At 38.7% G+C, this 19,362-nt stretch overlaps 1 protein-coding gene across 2 annotated transcripts in view; it reads left to right on the top strand.

Moving 5' to 3' along the window:
• Window positions 1–10,309, top strand: part of HTT (huntingtin) — a 190,995-nt gene extending 180,686 nt beyond the window's left edge. For both annotated transcript variants that reach the window (XM_038399202.2, XM_038399201.2), the window contains 5 exons: window positions 957–1,170; window positions 1,348–1,453; window positions 3,157–3,319; window positions 4,571–4,731; window positions 6,136–10,309. In XM_038399202.2, coding sequence (XP_038255130.1) covers window positions 957–1,170; window positions 1,348–1,453; window positions 3,157–3,319; window positions 4,571–4,731; window positions 6,136–6,349 — 858 coding nt within the window. In that variant the 3' untranslated portion in view covers window positions 6,350–10,309. The remainder of the gene's footprint in view (window positions 1–956; window positions 1,171–1,347; window positions 1,454–3,156; window positions 3,320–4,570; window positions 4,732–6,135) is intronic.
• The last annotated feature ends 9,053 nt before the right edge of the window (window positions 10,310–19,362 follow it).

The following is a 19,362-nucleotide window of genomic DNA, read 5'->3' as shown; positions in this document are numbered from 1 at the left end:
GACCATAATTTGGTCCTAAGTGCCCTGAGGAAACCCTCCTTTGAACCTACGTACCTGTTCTTTCCTCCACCCCCTCTCAGGACTTTGTTCCTTATAGCCATAATTTCACTCCATGCTTTTATGGCAGACCTGTCATTTACTACATTCTGTAGAGATACGGTTACACTGTATCCCCATCCTCGTTTCTTCCCTAAGGTCTCTTTGGAATTATATTAATCAAGAGATCCACCTACCAATGTTTTATCCAAAGCCTCATGTTTCCAAGAGATCTGCCTACATACGCTCCAGGGATGGTATGTTTCCAGATATACTACCTTTGGTGATGCAGTCTTCTGGACTGTCTTGGACTTGCCTCCTCAGCACCCACCTTCTTGCTGAGTTACTGCTTGGGAGTCTCCCAGAACAGAGCATCCATAGGAACATATACTCAAAAAAGGAGGATCAGTTACTTACCCTACAGTAACTTGAGTCCTTCAAGATGTTTTGTCCCTCTGAGTCCTCTGTCTCCCGCCCTCGTCTTTCTTGTCTGTAGTGGCTCTGCTTCACAGAAAGAAGTAACTGAGTGGTGGTGGATCCACACCATCTTTTGTGCCCTCGTTTTGAGGCACAAGGTGCTGTTCTGTGCAGCCATGGACCCTGGACACTGCTTTGCGTTCTCTGGTCAAGGGTACCCACGCATCCTATAGTGGAGTACCCATAGGGAAAAAAGATCTCAAAGAACTCAAGTTACGATAAGATGAGTAACCTTTCTTTCTTTCTTTCTTTCTCTCTTTCTCTCTTTCTCTCTCTTTCTCTCTCTCTCTCTTCTCCCCTCCCCCACTCTCCCCCCAAAAAAAGGATTTGATTGAGGAGATTAAATCAATTCTCCATGTACGTTAGTTGTTTTCTGCTATATTGGTGTCGGAGTTTAGTTAAATACAATCAATTGTTTTAGATTTTGTTCTTGCTTATTTCAGGTGTGTGGAATAATGGTGTCTGGAAGTGATGAATCAACTCCATCCATTATTTACCATTGCGTCCTCAGAGGATTAGAACGACTCCTCCTTTCAGAGCAACTTTCTAGGCTGGATAGTGAATCTTTAGTTAAACTAAGTGTTGACAGAGTGAACATACACAGCCCCCACAGAGCTATGGCAGCCTTGGGGTTAATGCTGACTTGCATGTATTCAGGTGTGGATTTATTATTCAATTATTTATGCTCTGTTTTAAGTACATCTTTTTAGTAGAGTAATATCTAGCTCTTCTAGAGCTCTTTCCAGAAAATTAAACAAATGTTTACAGCTTACTAACAAATGAATTTTTTTCAGTTATACTGAACTTACTACAAGATATCTTGTTTCTGTTTAGGAAAAGAGAAAATCAGCCCAAGTCGAGCAACAGATGCAAATCCCACAGCTCCAGACAGCGAGTCTGTTATTGTAGCTATGGAACGGGTGTCTGTTCTTTTTGATAGGTAAGGGGGAAAAAAAAGAAAAAAAAAAAAACACCTGCAGCATAAACTGCAATAAAAACCTCACATTTTGGCATTGGCTCAGTTTGTTGGTCACTATTCTGTTCGTGATTTTAAAACGTCATTGCTGATAGTTACTGTGCTGTTGATTAAAAATACTATACCAATCAGGTACACAGCAATGTCATTACAGTGGTTGGGTCCAACACAGACATACAAGAATGTAAATAGGAAACAGATTTCTAATCAGTATTTAGTGTTACACAAAACAAATGCCTCTGCTTACCTAAAATATATGCCTCAGCACATGTGGTGATGACGTGTGTAAAATATTTGAATGATCACAACAAAGTAAGAATTAAGATACGATCCTATTTATTGACACTTATAAAGTAGTCAGAAAAATGTCATTTCCAGTCATGATGAAAATCATAGTTTTGACATTGGCTGCATAAAATAATGGCAGTGTATGCCTCCGTGAAGGATTGAAATGCCCATTTTGAGGGTTGAGAGTATGTGAACTGCAAGAACTATTAAAAAGTACTTTTCTTTTTATAAAATGCTTTTTTTAAAGCATAATAAAACCTCTTTCAGAATGCCTTTTAACACAATAAAGAAACAGAGCATAAGCCCAGGTTTTTTTAAAGTAGTATCTTTAAAAGACAACTTAAAATACATTAATTTTTTTTCATGTAATCAGCTTCTGTAGTTGCAAGGATTATAAGCAATTCCAAAATGGAGGGTCCATAATACAGTTTGGTCCACAGTGGTCCACACTGTAGAAGATTTGAGAACTCCTGCTCTAACCTTATGATCTTTAGTTGTATTAGGTGCTGTAGTACAAAGGGTCAAATGGGGATTTTCAGAAACATTCAACGATTTAACTGTTCCCATGAACTTCAATGGGAGTTATACCAACGCTAAATGCTTTAGAAAATACCGCCTTTTAAGATTTCATAAGTCAGTCCTGAAAGGCATTATGGAGTACTCCATAAGATCAACTCTCATGAAGCAGAGAGAGTGTACCTTTGCAGAGGAAATCAGTGGTATGGTAGTTCATACCTGCTTTTCCCAAGACACCATGAGCTTGATCTGCAAGCACCAACAGATCCAGCCTTTGACCAAAAGACTCTCCAGTTGGTGGTTCCTCATTTTAAAAGTATCCTTAAAGAAAATGACCTTCATTTCCTTGCCATCTAGCTCTGTTTCTCTTCATCTATAACATTCTTCTTGTTATTTTGTTCAACCAGCAGGGATGGTATGGATGAAAATAAAAAACATTTACTTGTGAATTTTCTTTCTCAGATTGCCAACAGTGCTAATGCATTCCCCCATATGCATAGACAGTCTTTTTAGCATTCATCTCAGATATAGTGTGGTACTCTCAGGTGTAGAGTTAGTTGTGGTTTTATTTTTTTCTTTCTAGAGCTTCACTTATTCCCAGCCGATCATTTGAAGAAAAAAAAACCCATTAGCAGTCAAAAGTTGAATGTAATACAGCTGTGGAAGAACTGGATTGTCAGTTGGGTCAGTGTTAGATCTGTGGGCTCTTCAGCATTGAGATTTATCTACATATAAAAGAAAAGAATTCTTCTCCTATCCCTCTTGACTCTGGAAAAACAGGAAGAAATTTCATAGGGACTAAATCAGCATGAATGTTCTGCTGAATTAAAATGGTCAAATGTATGCATTCTTTTTTGTTTTAGGATCCGGAAAGGATTTCCTTTTGAAGCTAGAGTAGTGGCACGGATCCTCCCTCAGTTCCTAGATGACTTTTTCCCTCCACAGGATGTAATGAATAAAGTTATTGGAGAATTTTTATCCAACCAGCAGCCATACCCACAATTCATGGCCACAGTAGTTTATAAGGTAGTGTATTTTAAACTGATTTTCATAAATATACTTTTGGTGCAAGGCTGTTCACCCGCAGTAACTAGGACTCCTGGCAAATGTACTATTACTGGTATTCTGTCAAGCATATAATCTGGCAAAAATTATTTTAAACCTCTTCAATCTGAAGATATCCACTACTGACATTTGAAAATTCCATTTGTGACATTGAGCTAAATATGTGAAAAGGGCAAAAAAAAAAAAAATTTTAATGCTGTTCATACTAAATTTCATGACATTATACATATAATTCTGGTGCAGAATGTCATAGAAGTGACTAGCAAAATAAACCAGCATGTGGCTCTGTTTTAGAAAACAAACTACATGCTTGTGCTATTACACTGAAGAGTGAAATTAGAAATTCCAAAGATAGACCTGAACATATTTTGTTTTCTCGCATTTACTTGCACAAGTTGAAATAAATAAAACCTATAATTAGGAAATAATATTCAGAGAAGACTACATTCCTACAATACTAAATTCATAACAGAAAGCAGGGGAAATTTTATTTTAAGAGCCAGGAAATCAAAGAAAAAGTTTATATGCTCTTATTCACGTTATACTCTGTTGAGGAGAAAATTAATTTGTATGCAAATCTATTTTTAGATCGCATTTAAAGGTTTAGATGTACCATGACATTCCAAAGAGGGCAAAGTCCATGGTCATAGTATTACATGACTAAACTGGCACTTACCAAATCAGTGAACAGAAAGTAGACAGTTATGAATCTAGGTGTAACTGGGTGGGGCACTCTGAAGTGTCTCAGATCATTTGAGACGGATTGGGAAGAATGGCCCCCTCAGTTGTATCACTAGTCTGGATATGCTATTTTGGCATAGTCTCTTGGGATCTGTTTTCCCAAAATCTGAAGCAGAAATTAATCATACAAAAATTATTTGACGGGCTCAAATGTTCAATGTGATATTTTAATTATATTTAGATACAGCTATCTGTCACAATGTACCCAAATGGAATTTTGTACGTAATGAACTTTTTTTTTTACTGACAGCCCGATTACTAAAATCTGACTGCCACATCTAATATCATAAAGATTTAATAAATATTCTTATGCTTACTTGAATCACCCTTCTTAGTGGGTAAAATGCCTCCAGGGTTTGGAGTAGCAGAAGGACTCTGATCTAGGCTTACATGTTTGTAGTATGTTTTATGTCTGGCCATTAGTGTTCTAACATCTTTTCCCACATGAAATATTTATTATAATTTTTGCAGGTTTTTCAGACACTACATACCACTGGACAGTCACCAATGGTCCGTGATTGGGTGATGCTCTCTCTCTCCAACTTCACACAGAGAACGCCTGTTGCAATGGCAATGTGGAGTCTTTCCTGTTTTTTTGTCAGTGCTTCCACCACTCAGTGGGTTTCAGCAATGTATCCTAAACCGTTTTTATGTGAGTTTAGCACTTCTGTAAAGTGGATTGATGACATTGGAGACTGAAATCCTCCCTTAATGTATCTAACAAATACACCATGGGTAGCAGTACTTCTCCACAATGTCTTGCTAGGGCATCAGATTTCACCAAGTGGGTCCGCTTCCAGAAACGATGACATAGTTCGCTATCCATATCTATTTAGTGGTTAATATACAATTATTGGGTTAACTGTATTGCCTGTATTATGCAGGAGATCAGAGTAGATGGTCATGGTGGTCCTTCTGGTCTTATCTACAACTCAGTTGTTTGAATTGCCAAGAGTGGATACCAGTTGGTACTAGCTGTAGTAGTTCAACATTGATATCATAATGGTTTATAACTTTACTATCCGATATAAACCGTGAATTACTTAAATATCAGATAAGGGTGAATTTTTTAGCAGTATGTCAGGTTCAGCCATATGGCTTACATATATTTTAAGGGTAGTCTTGCATCTCACCCCCTACATTACTATGGAAAATCTTTTATTTTAGTGGTGTAAGCTTTTAATGTAAAGAATTGAGTCACTGAGAAGTAATTTATTGCAGGGAACAAATGATGAACGATCCTATAATGTTTAGAACTTTTTACCAGATATTTTCAAGGTGGCTTTTTATTTTCCTTTTAAAAATAAGTCATAAGCATTGTGCCATGCTCTAGGGAAAAACACTCTCAAAAGAACATCCTCATCTACTTTCTTTCCCCTCTTTGCAGCTCCGTCTTTCCTCCACTTCTCCCAAAAAAAAGTTGTATTTGACAAACATTCCTCTGCAAGGCAGCAAATCACAATAATCTTAAACTGGCAATAGGATAACATTCCCCGAAATAGTTGGAACAACTAATTGAAGGATGCAGTGGCATTGCCCAATGAATGTGTAATTTAAAAAAAAAAATCGTTTCACCTTAAAAACTGCTGCTCAGGAAAATCAGCCCTGAATAGGACATTTGATAAGCAGTCTAAAAATGGAAATTTCTCCATTGTGTTTAACATTTCCTTGATGATTATTTTTGTGGCTCTGTGCATTGGCAGTTCTGTTTATATTTAAGCAGTGCAGAACTGTCTTGATGAGGGTTTGTTTCTCCTAATATATAATCTAACAAGTGGAAAGTATTCCTACCAACTCATTTTAAGATAACAATAATGGGGAAATTACATTAGGTTATTCAGAGAAATACAACCAAGAAATAAAGCTTCTGCAACGGCAGTTTAATTGCTATCTGCAGATGTCTTGCACTTACAATTACACAGTGGTAAAGCAAAAATATTTAATTTATCTGGGAATGCTTTTTAAGTCAGTGATATTTTGTATAAAACTTTAAAGTTTCTCTTACCTCATTATTATGCCCTTAACTACTTTCTCAGTCTTCCACATATTATCAGCAGAATGGGAAAATCAGAGCAAGTGGACATTAACCTCTTCTGTTTGGTGGCCATAGACTTTTACAGACACCAGATAGATGAGGAACTAGATCGAAGGGCCTTTCAGTCTGTGTTTGAGATGGTAGCATCACCAGGAAGCCCATATCATCGCCTACTGACTTGCTTGCAAAATGTTCACAAGATCACAGCGTGCTGAACATCTTGATGTTGGTTAATGAAACTCGGTGGCTTGATTTGGAATCTGGTATGAACTTTTAGATAAATATTAAGGTGCAGAAAGCAGCTGGGATTTGCTTCTACAATGAATCTGCATCTGTCAGTTTTTTACTTCATGCTTGTTTGCATGGAGAACACCCTGCACCACAGAGAATCACATGAAAGGTATAATAGTAACATTCTTGTTAGCAGTGGGTAGCTGTGCTAAATGGAAATATGTATATGTTTTAAATAATGTTTGGGACTAACCGGAGGCTGAGTTACTAACTGTAAAACACATGGGCATATACTTTATGCAGGAAAGCCAGGTATTACTCTTCTTCCTGATGTTCAACTTAAGTCACCGTGTTGCATCTGGTATTGAAACTCTGACAGAAATACTCTCTCAGTGCAAGTTCGCAGTCATTACAAAGTTTTATGTAGATATATATGTATATACACACACACTGTGGGGTAGTATAGATAAGAAATTGTTTCCTAGTGTCTCTCCCAAACAAAGAAAAGAGAAACCAGTTTTCAGGGGTAACACTCCCAGCATGTAATTCTTCTATCTCTGGACTTTCTAATATACTGTGGTGTATGTGTTGGTGGCATGGGACATGTAGTGCACATGCATAACCACACTTTTTTTTCTTTTTTTCTTCTCAGGATTTAAAATTTGAGTACAATATATCAGTAAAAGAAATTTTAACTTAAATATTTCTATATCATGTAAAGTATGTAAAATTGTAAAATGTGTGGTGCATGAGATGTGCTGTAATTTGAAATGAACAAAAAGCCCACTCTGCTGAATGTCTTGACATCTGTATTGTCCTCATTTTTTCATTGTGTGCTCATGTTCAGGTTCATTTTTAACATCCATCTTAATGTACGGGTTACATTTTATGTTCTACATTTCACCTTTTTGTATGTTCACACTTTAAAAACTGGAATATATAGGCTAGTTTTTGTTGATATGTTAAGAAGACATTTTTGTGATCCACTTGACTGTAGCTTGTTTTGAGTTTCTTTATTTTGAGATGTAAAGGAGAGGGGACTAGATATCCTGGATCAGCACTTTGTATACTAAGCTGCTCTCACTTGTTGCAGAGGTGGGGGGTTTTTTGTTTAAGGGAGAAAAATGATGCAAGTTCCCAGTAGTCAATAACTACCGGTAGTTATCTGTATCTGGCTTTTTCATTTATACTAACAGAAACCATGGAGTCATTTGGATATAAACCATTCTCACTTTACTCTAAGCAAATTTATGCTGACAATTATGAATCAGAAGTCTAATGTGGTCTACTCTGGGGCTGGCTAAGGGTTAGATTATACAATCTCTTTTATTAGTTGTCTACAACATTATTTATACACAAACAGCATAAACATCCACAAATTCCAAAATTCTCCAATTCTACACAGGGCCAGTTTCTGCTTATACCTCATGCAAGCCTTTGATTTTAGTTGGTTGCACGTGGGGAAATCTCGGGCAGTATTTTTCCTATAACTGTATCTGATATAAGTCTTCAATATAGAAAAGCAATGCCTTGGTTCTGAGCTACATTGCTATATTTAACCTCATTACATTCTCATTAATACCTGTTGCTAACACTCAGAATATCTAAATAGTGTTAACAAGAGGAACATATTCTGTATGTATTTGTGTATATAATGTATATGTAATTATACACATGTGACTACATTTAATGTATACAAATGTGTATATTTGTATTTATTAAATCCATGGATTTAAACTAATTCCAATTCTTAGACCAAAAATGGTTGCTATTGCCCATAACTTGATTATAAAGGAATTGCCCAATGATGTTACTTCCTCTTATGATAGGTATGAAACTGATGATATGGGCAGCAGAAATAACTGTAGACTTCGCTGTATCTAGCTGTTTGACTGACTTTATTATCTAGAGTTATTTCTGCCTCTGAGTTGGCTTATTCTTTCTTGGGCCACAGCACTGTGGTGTCTTTTTTTAAAAAAGAAACTGAAGTTCAGAACGGGTTTAAAAAAATAGATATTGTTAAAAATTTTGGTTATATTGGAAATCTTACAGTTCTGGTAAGAGACCACTTGCCAGGGTCTATAGCTATAATGCCCTCAGATTGCAATTAAGGGTAACATAGATCACTAGTTCCTTTTATAGCCCCCAGTAAGTTTTCTACTATAAACCCACACACCAGTCAGTTTTTGTATGATATACTATAAGTGAAGATATTTTTGTAAGCTATTTTCCAAAATTTAAAATAGATTTTAATATATTTTTGAAGCATTTGGTAGTTGCATCTTAACCATAGATCACTATACTTTGTTTCACGAACGGATAAATCTTACATATTTTTAACCTCATAAATAACCACTGCATGGTTGGTCAGTATGCCTCCAGATGATGGAGGCTGGCCATCCCAACTTCTGAAGTTTTCTAAACAGATCAACTGGGACTTGCCATAGAAACTTTCCAGCCAATAAAAAGAGCATACTAAGCTAAGAAATCAACAGATGACAAATGAATTTCTATCCAACATGTGATAAATTCCCTCTTGTCAGTACTATTGTTGGCATTTGATAAGATATTCTGGTTTCCCACTTCTAATTGTCACCCAAAAGTGATGCAGCCACTTCAGATAAATTAAAGGATAATCAGAATAGTTGTGTGTGTCGGTCTTATCTCCATGAAGATTTGCCATATATAGAAAACAGGTTTGCTGTCTGTAGATCTTTAATGTCTCTAGATTTTTCTTCCCCAGAATAATTAACTGAATACAAATACACATTCATTTTCAGATATATGAATGTCTTGAAGGGAACATGCTTGTTGTTCTCCATAGTTTGTAATTACACATTTATAAGACTAAAATTTAACATCTCTTTCCTTTGATATACGTTTTTGTCCTTTGTTTCTTTTGGAATGAAAATAATAATTTTTGTATTTGTAAAAATCATAACTAATATCTACACAATTCTGGTAATACCCATCAGTAGTTACGTTGTGCTTTATGACTTAATTTCTGCCTCTGACAGCAAAACAGAATATCACATTGTCATGTTTTCTGTGTCTATTTAAAAAAAATCTTAAGGTTAGATTTTTTTTTTAAATTACCATCTGTAAGATTTGTTACTCCAGTTTACGATTTTTTTATATTTGACCAAGATTGACTGTTTCCCTTTTTAATATGCTACTAGTAGCATACAACCAGATCCATGCTTGACATCAAATTGGTTTTGGAAATTAAACTATTGAGTTTTTCACTGAGACCCGAGGTATAAATATTGGTAGATGTGTATCTGGTTTTTTTCATAAGGTGCTGCCTCTTGAGACTCTTTCTAACTTGCCTCTGAATTTTTAAAAAGTATCAGGCAGATATCACTTGACCAGTAAAGTTTGGCTAAAGTAACTTCCTTCCTTTTCAGTGAAGTTTTATTTTCTTCCTTGGCACTGAGTGCAACAGCAGAAACATTTGAACTACCTTATGTTTGATACTAAAACAAGTTGTATTAATGCAAATAATTTCTATTTGCAAATTAAAACTGTCAGTTGAGGTTTTATTAAAGATCCTTCTTTTTTAGTCCTTTGTGCCCAGTTTGGGATGTCCCCCTCAGTCAAAAAATAAATACAAACACCCGGTACTCATGAATTCTACAGTATATTGCTTCCCATTGGGGAAAATCCCTTCTCAGCATGAAAGGATAAAATCTGAGACTCTCACATTGACATAAAGAAAAGGAGGACTTGTGGCACCTTAGAGACTAACAAATTTATTTGAGCATAAGCTTTCATGAGCTACAGCTCACTTCATCAGATGCATTCAGTGGAAAATACAGTTTAGTCTCTAAGGTACCACAGGTCCTCCTTTTCTTTTTGCAGATACAGACTAACACGGCTGCTACTCTGAAACAAATTCACATGAACATTGATTAAAATTGTGAATACCTAATGAATCAAACTTGAAAAAAAGTCAACCTTCAAGTTAAAAGTGAATTCCAATCTAATATTTCTTAATTGTATTTTAAGAGTATTTCATCATGTCATTCTCTTTTAAATTACAGTTAGGTTTGTATAGCAAATAAGGAGGTTATGTCAAAAACCCTGCAAAGCCAATCCTCCAAGAGCAGTCTTCAAGAGCAAACTCTAATCTTCATTTGGTATTTCAGAGCTGTCATGACTAACCACTATCCGTGTATCATGCCTCCTGAATGCAAGAAACATTCAGGTGTAATGAGCAATAAATATAGCAATAAGCAGTCTAAAGAGATAGTTAGTCATTTACTATTTTACCCATTGGTTCTTTGTGGGGGCAGCTGAGTTATTGCATTAAATAAGATTTAGTTTTCTTATAAAGACCCCAAGAATACTATGCACTAAAACCAGGAACGAACTGAGAATAACAAGGGATATATTTTTAAACTGACACCAGTATGTAACAGTAAAAAGAAAGCAATTTTAAAGGTTATAAATAGCAAAGAAAGTATTTAGGTAATTCCCTTATTCTAAATAAAAAGTTATCTGTAGTAAAACTGAGAATCTGAGATGCCTACCCACTGTTAGGATAAACACTGCACCAAAGAATCTGGAAAGGGTGCTGAAGTCCAGTGTGCTAATTTACCTCATTTTGAGAATTCGGGTGGAAATTTTTGTGCCTGTTACCTTAAAGTATCCATTAAATAACTTCAAAAACGCTACTAATATTCCTACCAGAGAGCTTCTATGGTATGTCAAGTTATTAAAGTTAGCTGGACATGAATGCTGTGGAAACACACTTTAGGGATGCATGTACTGCTTTGTCACATGCATGTTGTGTTTGGACTTGTCATCATTCACATCAGTCTTTGTCTACACATGATGTCAAATTAAACCAGCCTGACAAAGGAAGGATAAGGTAATCTGCATACCACTCAGTCCTATGATGTTGTCTCATATGGTTTGAGGGCTATGATGGGCAAGGCTTGGAGCCCCAACACCAACAGTAGCTGTATTCAGAGTAAAAGGAAGGAATATAATTTTAGATGTATGTTTAAATTTAAAGACATTTGCTGAAAATACTGCACATTAAAATTAGAGAAAATAAACTATACATTGTTGCTGTACGTGATTTTCTGTTTATTTAAAAAATAAGTTCTTTAACAGGCTGCAATGAAATGTGTGTTATGCTCTCTACACTGATCCAAATGTAGGGAGTGTTGAGAAAACGTGAAAACATTTGAACTCTACACTGCTGCATATAAACTCTAGTACTATTTATATGTTAAATAAGGAAGAACACAGTGAAGATTTTTTTACTGCTTCTGCTAGACATGCTTTCCAGAACTTACAGGATAAGTGCTTGTCTACATAGGGACACTCAGGGCAGGTCTACACTACAAACTTAGCAGCAGCTGCACTGAGGCAGTACTTCTGGTGAAGACACCCTAGCCAAAAGGAGAGAGCTCTCCCAGCTTAATAACCCCACCTCTGTGAGAGGCAGTAGCTATATCCGCGGGAGAAGCTCTCCCACCAACGTAGCACTGTCTACAAGGGTTACGGTTGGTATAACTCTGTTGCTCGGGTGTGGATTTTTCACACTCTGAATGATGTACTGTAGACCTGGCCTCAAGGAAATTAAATTCACACCTTTAATTAATTTGGATTCAATGCTTATTCAGCATTAAAGTGGATTTAATTGGATTTATCTTAATTCACTTCCAAGAGTTTCCAGATGGGTTTAATGCAGTTTAACTAACCCACTTTAAAAGTTCATTCAGATTAATTTTCTTGAGTGTGCCCATGTTTTTAAAAAAAAAAAAAGTTTTGGAGGAGAACAAAGGAAAATCTAGCCAAACATAAAATTTAAAAGTGTGCAACTGCATTTGTAAATGAGAATGTTTTTACCTACTGGAGCCCTACATGATGGATTACATTACACAGGAGAAGAAAAGATTTAGCTTGTGTGTGGTTTCACAGCCGTTAGGCTTTCTGTTGGGTTAACTTTTTTTTGTTTCGTTTTTAAAGAAAATTCTGGCAAGTCCTACTGCACAATAGCAATGATCTCTTGCAGTACCTTGCTGTTAATCAAAACAAGATGTCTTATGTGATACTCAGTGTTTTCTGGAAATTTTGGAAGAAGCTTAGAGTAGTAGCTCAATACACAAGGCAGGTGCTGGATTCATTCACATCCAAAATATTTTTACATGTTTAAATCCTCTGTCAGGGATAGTAACAAATAAGCCACTACTGCCATGTTTGATAGATATAAAATAAAAATATAAAGATTATAGAATTAAAATCCAGAACCATACTGTGGTAGGACTGCTACTAGAGTGTATTTTTTGTTTTTTGCTGTTACATTTTTTTAATTATTGGAGAACCCTTTGAGTGATTGTCTCCTTTACTTCCCTTCCTCTTCTTTCAGCCATGAAAGAATGACAGAGGAGTCTAGTCTTTAAAAGGACAAATGTTAAATGTTCAATATCAGACAGCTAGTATTAGGGAATGAAATGTTATCCTTGTAAGGACTGACAATTACCCAAATTATCATAATTGCCCAGTTTGCACCCATTCTCTTTCCTCTCCCTTAAATTGTTTGTGTTCTAGTTTGTTTAGGTATGAGAGCATTTCAGCCATATATTTAGCACTGGGCCTTCATGGCCTCTTGCAGTATTAACGTGTTGCCCAAACACTTTTCCTGTTACATCTGTTAATGGGAGCCCTACACAGCTATCCTTTTGATTACATGGAGGGGGCTAACAAATCTCTTGTCTTAAACTGGTATGCCTGAACCCTTAAATCACTGGTAGATCTACACTACTGTAGATCTATAACAATTTCAAGATGTGGATAGTTTCCAACTGTTAATATGTTGCAAGAGGGGGAACATAAAAAGGAGCTATATGTGAGTTTTAATCATACGCTGCAGCTCTTCCATGTTGGACATAATTTTGCCTTGAGCTACAGAAGATCTTTCTTTTCCTTCAGATGTACCTCCAAGTATGGTAAGGTCATAAATCTCACACCAGATACTGGTTTCACATCCTTTAAATTTGAAAATGTAATCTGTGGATTTTGCCAAGATGCAAGGGGTACACAAATTTTGTTATCTGATGATTTACTTTCTGGGGCTCTCCTCTCACAATCCAATATTCAGTCTTTCTCATTTAAGAATATGGCCATAGTGGGTTAGACCAAAGGTCCATCTAGCCCTCTAACTTCACCACCTCAACCAAGCTTCACAATCATCGCTATGTACAGTATTAAATTGTTAGTTTAAAAATTATACTGTGCGTGTGTGTATGTGTCTGTATATATGTACAAACACAAAAAATACAGTATTTTGGTGAAAAAAATTTCCCTGGAACCTAACTCCTCCCCCCAATTTACATTAATTCTTATGGGCAAATTGGATTCGCTTAACATAATTTCACTTAAAGTAGCATTTTTCAGGAATATAACTACAATGTTAAGCGAGAAGTCACTGTAACTGAAAGAGGGGCCTCCACTCGAGATAGTCATATGCAAGACTAGAGTAGGAGTTAGCCATGCACCTCAAAGTCGGTTCCACTGATCTGATAAACTCGGGTAGAGGATTGGTTGGACTGGAACAACGTGTCTGTGCATGTGAGAAGGAAACAGTGAGAAACACCACAGGAAAGGAGCAGAAAGCCAAGGACGCAACTAGAAGAAGCCCTGTAACGTGCCTAAGAAAAGCCTTGAAAGAGCTTTGGGGCTAAGTGCTGGGACCTCCACATACAGTTTTCTACAAAGATAAAATTAAGGCCTCATCCGCGAATCATACAATTCATCTATTAATCTTCTCTCTGAATTCATACAACTACAACGATTAAAAGAGACTGCACCTACTGGATGCATACAGGACCCTTTCCTTCTGTATTGATTAGACGAAGCAACTTCGATCTTCCCCAAGCTCTTCACAGATTAAAGGTCATAAAAAGGATGAGAGGACAAGCAACTTCTGCACAGATGATTTCAAACAGGGTCTCTTGTCTTAGGACTTGTTATGAATTAGTAGGTGTAACACCTACAGAAAGAAGTGCTTGTTCTACTGGAGCACAAGATATCTCTGTAGATTTTCTGAGAAACATCCCAATCATGGACATTTGTAAAGAAGTCACATGGTTATGTATTCAGATTTTTCACTAGATATTTATGCCATTACTGTAGCTTCCAGACCTGATGCAGACTTTGGGAAATCGGTTCTTCAGTCTTTGTTCAAGCAGACTGAATTCCCACCACCTAAAGGAGTACTTCTTGGAATCCTCTGAAGTAGAATATGTACGTGCACAAGCACTCAAGAAATGGATACTTATTGATACAGTAATTGGTTCTTCTAAATGTGTTGTGTGAACACACATTCCACAGCTCACCCTCCTCTGCTATTTTGGAGTCTGGTACCAAGATTCTGGACCAAAGGAACAGAAGGGAGATCAGGGTGGCCCTGTCCTTTCTGCTCTTGGTTGGAGGCACAAAGATGCTCAGGATGCATGTGCTGCCCCAGCGGGTACTGCTGATTAAAAGTCTCTGGCTCAAGGGCACTGGGTGCACACAACACAATTACTGTACAGGTAAGTAACCATTTCTTACAAAGAACCAGGAAGTGTGAAGGAGTGACAGAAGTGACCTAGTGAGGGAAAAGAGAAGCAGAAATAGAACCAGGAGGACCTTGAGCTGGCATAAGGGTAAAACCACACAGGCTACAGTGTTCAAACTTGAATGGCTAAAGCGAGATATCTAAATCCATATTTAAATAAGTGGCCTAATTTTCAGCGGTGCTAAGCAATAGTGAAGTGAATGGAAGCTACAAGTGCTCAGCACCATTGAAAATCAGGCCACTTATTTAGATGACTAAATTTAGATTTTGATGCCTAACTTTGATCACCCTCATCTGAAAACTTTGCCCATAAATGGGCAGAAAAGAAAAATAGGGGCAAGAGAGTGTAACTAAAAAGTGTGTGTGGTATTGGGGGAGGGGACTGAGACACTTGAGAAAATTGCTGTGTCCTCAGGTTGTTTTTCTTTATTTTTTACTTTTTTTATTTAGAGAACTGATTACTCAAGTATGCATCAGGATCGGGATCCACAGGGAAAGGATGCAGCAACCCTTTCTAGCATATGACTCCTGGGGGGTTCTCCTAGACAAGGGAATAGTAGCCAAGCCTCATTTTGTTTTCATTTTTTAACAGAATCTGTCTTTTTACTCCTAGTGCTACCATCATCAGGGTATCTAGTCTTGGGCTAGCAATTAGAAGCTATTTTCAGTTGGCTTATGCTTCTTAGTTTGGTCCATATTTAGATTTTTATATAGTGCCCATCACCATTATATGAAAACACTGCCCCAATGTGATGGTCTAGGTTGTATTTTGTCCACATTTATAAACAGCATCATTGCTGAAGAACAGGAGAGAACATGCACTTCTGACCCAAACAACTGTGTAAGGTTGGGTGAATCTTTCTCAGTCTGCAGATGTTCCCTTCTTGTGTCAAAAATGGGAAAATATTAATTTAAGAGGAAATGAAATTAATTTATTTTCTCTGCTGTGATGTTGGTTATATCTCGGTTTGGGTTACGTATTCCAGCAGCCATTGATTATTAGTCTACTTTATCATCATTTATGCTGTGAAAGTACCAACGGACCTCCCCATTGTGTTAGGCACTGGGCAAACACATAAAGAGAACAGTACCTGCCTTGAAGAGCTTAAATATAAGGCCTGGTCTGTCCTTAAGTTTTCATAGAATCATAGACTATCAGGGTTGGAAGGGACCTCAGGAGGTCATCTAGTCCAACCCCCTGCTCAAAGCAGGACCAATCCCCAACTAAATCATCCCAGCCAGGGCTTTGTCAAGCCTGACCTTAAAAACCTCTAAGGAAGGAGATTCCACCACCTCCCTAGGTAATGCATTCCAGTGTTTCACTACCCTCCTAGTGAAAAAGTTTTTCCTAATATCCAACCTAAACCTCTCCCACTGCAACTTGAGATCATTACTACTTGTTCTGTCATCTGCTACCATTGAGAACAGTCTAGATCCATCCTCTTTGGAACCCCCTTTCAGGTAGTTGAAAGCAGCTATCAAATCCCCCCTCATTCTTCTCTTCCGCAGACTAAACAATCCCAGTTCCCTCAGCCTCTCCTCATAAGTTGTATGTTCCAGTCCCCTAATCATTTTTGTTGCCCTCCGCTGGACTCTTTCCAATTTTTCCACATCCTTCTTGTAGTGTGGGGCCCAAAACTGGACGCAGTACTCCAGATGAGGCCTCACCAATGTCGAATAGAGGGGAACGATCACGTCCCTCAATCTGCTGGCAATGCCCCTACTTATACATCCCAAAATGCCATTGGCCTTCTTGGCAACAATGGCACACTGTTGACTCGTATCCAGCTTCTTGTCCACTGTAACCCCTAGGTCCTTTTCTGCAGAACTGCTGCCGAGCCCTAGTCTGTAGCGGTGCATGGGACTCTTCCGTCCTAAGTGCAGGACTCTGCACTTGTCCTTGTTGAACCTCATCAGATTTCTTTTGGCCCAATCCTCTAATTTGTCTAGGGCCCTCTGTATCCTATCCCTACCCTCCAGCATATCTACCTCTCCTCCCAGTTTAGTGTCATCTGCAAACTTGCTGAGAGTGCATCCTCCAGATCATTTATGAAGATATTGAACAAAACCGGCCCCAGGACTGAGCCTTGGGGCACTCCACTTGATACCGGCTGCCAACTAGACATGGAGCCATTGATCACTACCCGTTGAGCCCGACAATCTAGTCAACTTTCTATCCACCTTATAGTCCATTCATCTAGCCCATACTTCTTTAACTTGCTAGCAAGAATACTGTGGGAGATCGTGTCAAAAACTTTGCTAAAGTCAAGGAACAACATGTCCACTGCTTTCCCCTCATCCACAGAGCCAGTTATCTCATCGTAGAAGGCAATTAGATTAGTCAGGCATGACTTGCCCTTGGTGAATCCACGCTGACTGTTCCTGATCACTTTCCTCTCCTCTAAGTGCTTCAGAATTGATTCTTTGACGACCTGCTCCATGATTTTTCCAGGGACTGGGGTGAGACTGACTGGCCTATAGTTCCCAGGATCCTCCTTCTTCCCTTTTTTAAAGATGGGCACTACATCAGCCTTTTTCCAGTCATCCAGGACTTCCCCCGATCGCCATGAGTTTTCAAAGATAATGGCCGATGGCTCTGCAATCACATCCTTTAGCACTCTCGGATGCAGCGCATCCAGCCCCATGGACTTGTGCTTGTCCAGCTTTTCTAAATAGTCCCGAACCACTTCTTTCTCCACAGAGGGCTGGTCACCTCCTCCCCATGCTGTGCTGCCCAGCACAGTAGTCTGGGAGCTGACCTTGTTTGTGAAGACAGAGGCAAAAGAAGCATTGAGTACTTTAGCTTTTTCCACATCCTCTGTCACTATGCTGCCTCCCTCATTCAGTAAGGGGCCCATACTTTCCTTGACTTTCTTCTTGTTGCTAACATACCTGAAGAAACCCTTCTTGTTACTCTTAACATCTCTTGCTAGCTGCAACTCCACGTGTGATTTGGCCTTCCTGATTTCACTCCTGCATGCCCGAGCAATATTTTTATACTCTTCCCTAGTCATTTGTCCAATCTTCCACTTCTTGTAAGCTGCTTTTTTGTGTTTAAGATCAGCAAGGCTTTCACTGTTAAGCCAAGGTGGTCACCTGCCATATTTGCAATTCTTTCTACACATCAGGATGGTTTGTCCCTGTAACCTCAATAAGAATTCTTTAAAATACAGCCAACTCTCCTGGACTCCTTTCCCCCTCATGTTGTTCTCCAAGGGGATCCTGCCCATCAGTTTCCTGAGGGAGTCAAAGTCTGCTTTTCTTAAGTCCAGGGTCCGTATTCTGCTGCTCTCCTTTCTTCCGTGTGTCAGGATCCTGAACTCGACCATCTCATGGTCACTGCCTCCCAGTTTCCTATGCACTTTTGCTTCCCCTATTAATTCTTCCCGGTTTGTGAGCAGCAGGTCAAGAAGAGCTCTGCCCCTAGTTGGTTCCTCCAGCACTTGCACCAGGAAATTGTCTCCTACACTTTCCAAAAACTTCCTGAATTGTCTGTGCACTGCTGTATTGCTCTCCCAGCAGATATCAGGATGATTGAAGTCTCCCATGAGAACCAGGACCTGCGATCTAGTAACTTCCGTGAGTTGCCGGAAGAAAGACTCATCCACCTCATCCCCCTGGTCTGGTGGTCTATAGCAGACTCTCACCACGACATCACTCTTATTGCTCACACTTCTAAACTTAATCCAGAGACTCTCAGGTTTTTCTGCAGCTTCATATTTGAGCTCTGAGCAGTCATACTGCTCCCTTACATGCAATGCAACTCCCCCACCTTTTCTGCCCTGCCTGTCCTTCCAGAACAGTTTATAGCTATCCATGACAGTACTCCAGTCATATGAGTTATCCCACCAAGTCTGTTGTTCCAATCACATCATAATTCCTTGATTGTGACAGGACTTCCAGTTCTCCCTGCTTGTTTCCCAGGCTCCTTGCATTTGTGTATAGGCACTTGAGATAACTCGCTGATTGTCCCTCTTTCTCAGTATGAGGCAGGAGCCCTGCCCTCTCGCGTGCTCTTGCTCGTGCTTCCTCCCAGTATCACACTTCCCCACTTACCTCAGGGCTTTAGTCTCCTTCCCCCGGTGAACCTAGTTTAAAGCCCTACTCACTAGGTTAGCCAGCCTGCTTGTGAAGATGCTCTTCCCTCTCTTTGTTAGGTGGAGCCCATCTCTGCCTAGCACTCCTCCTTCTTGGAACACCGTCCCATGGTCAAAGAATCCAAAGCCTTCTCTCCGACACCAACTGTGTAGCCATTCGTTGACTTCCATGATTCGACGGTCTCTACCCAGGCCTTTTCCTTCCACGGGGAGGATGGACGAGGCCTGGGTAGACGAGAAGACCACTTGCGCCTCAAACTCCTTTATCCTTCTTCCCAGAGCCACGTAGTCTGCAGTGATCCGCTCAAGGTCATTCTTGGCAGTA

The sequence above is a fragment of the Dermochelys coriacea genome, chromosome 4 (assembly GCF_009764565.3).
Source record: "Dermochelys coriacea isolate rDerCor1 chromosome 4, rDerCor1.pri.v4, whole genome shotgun sequence".
NCBI classification, from domain to species: Eukaryota; Metazoa; Chordata; order Testudines; family Dermochelyidae; genus Dermochelys; species Dermochelys coriacea.
Note: the sequence above shows the minus strand (reverse complement) of the source record. Positions and strands in the feature narration are given on the sequence as shown.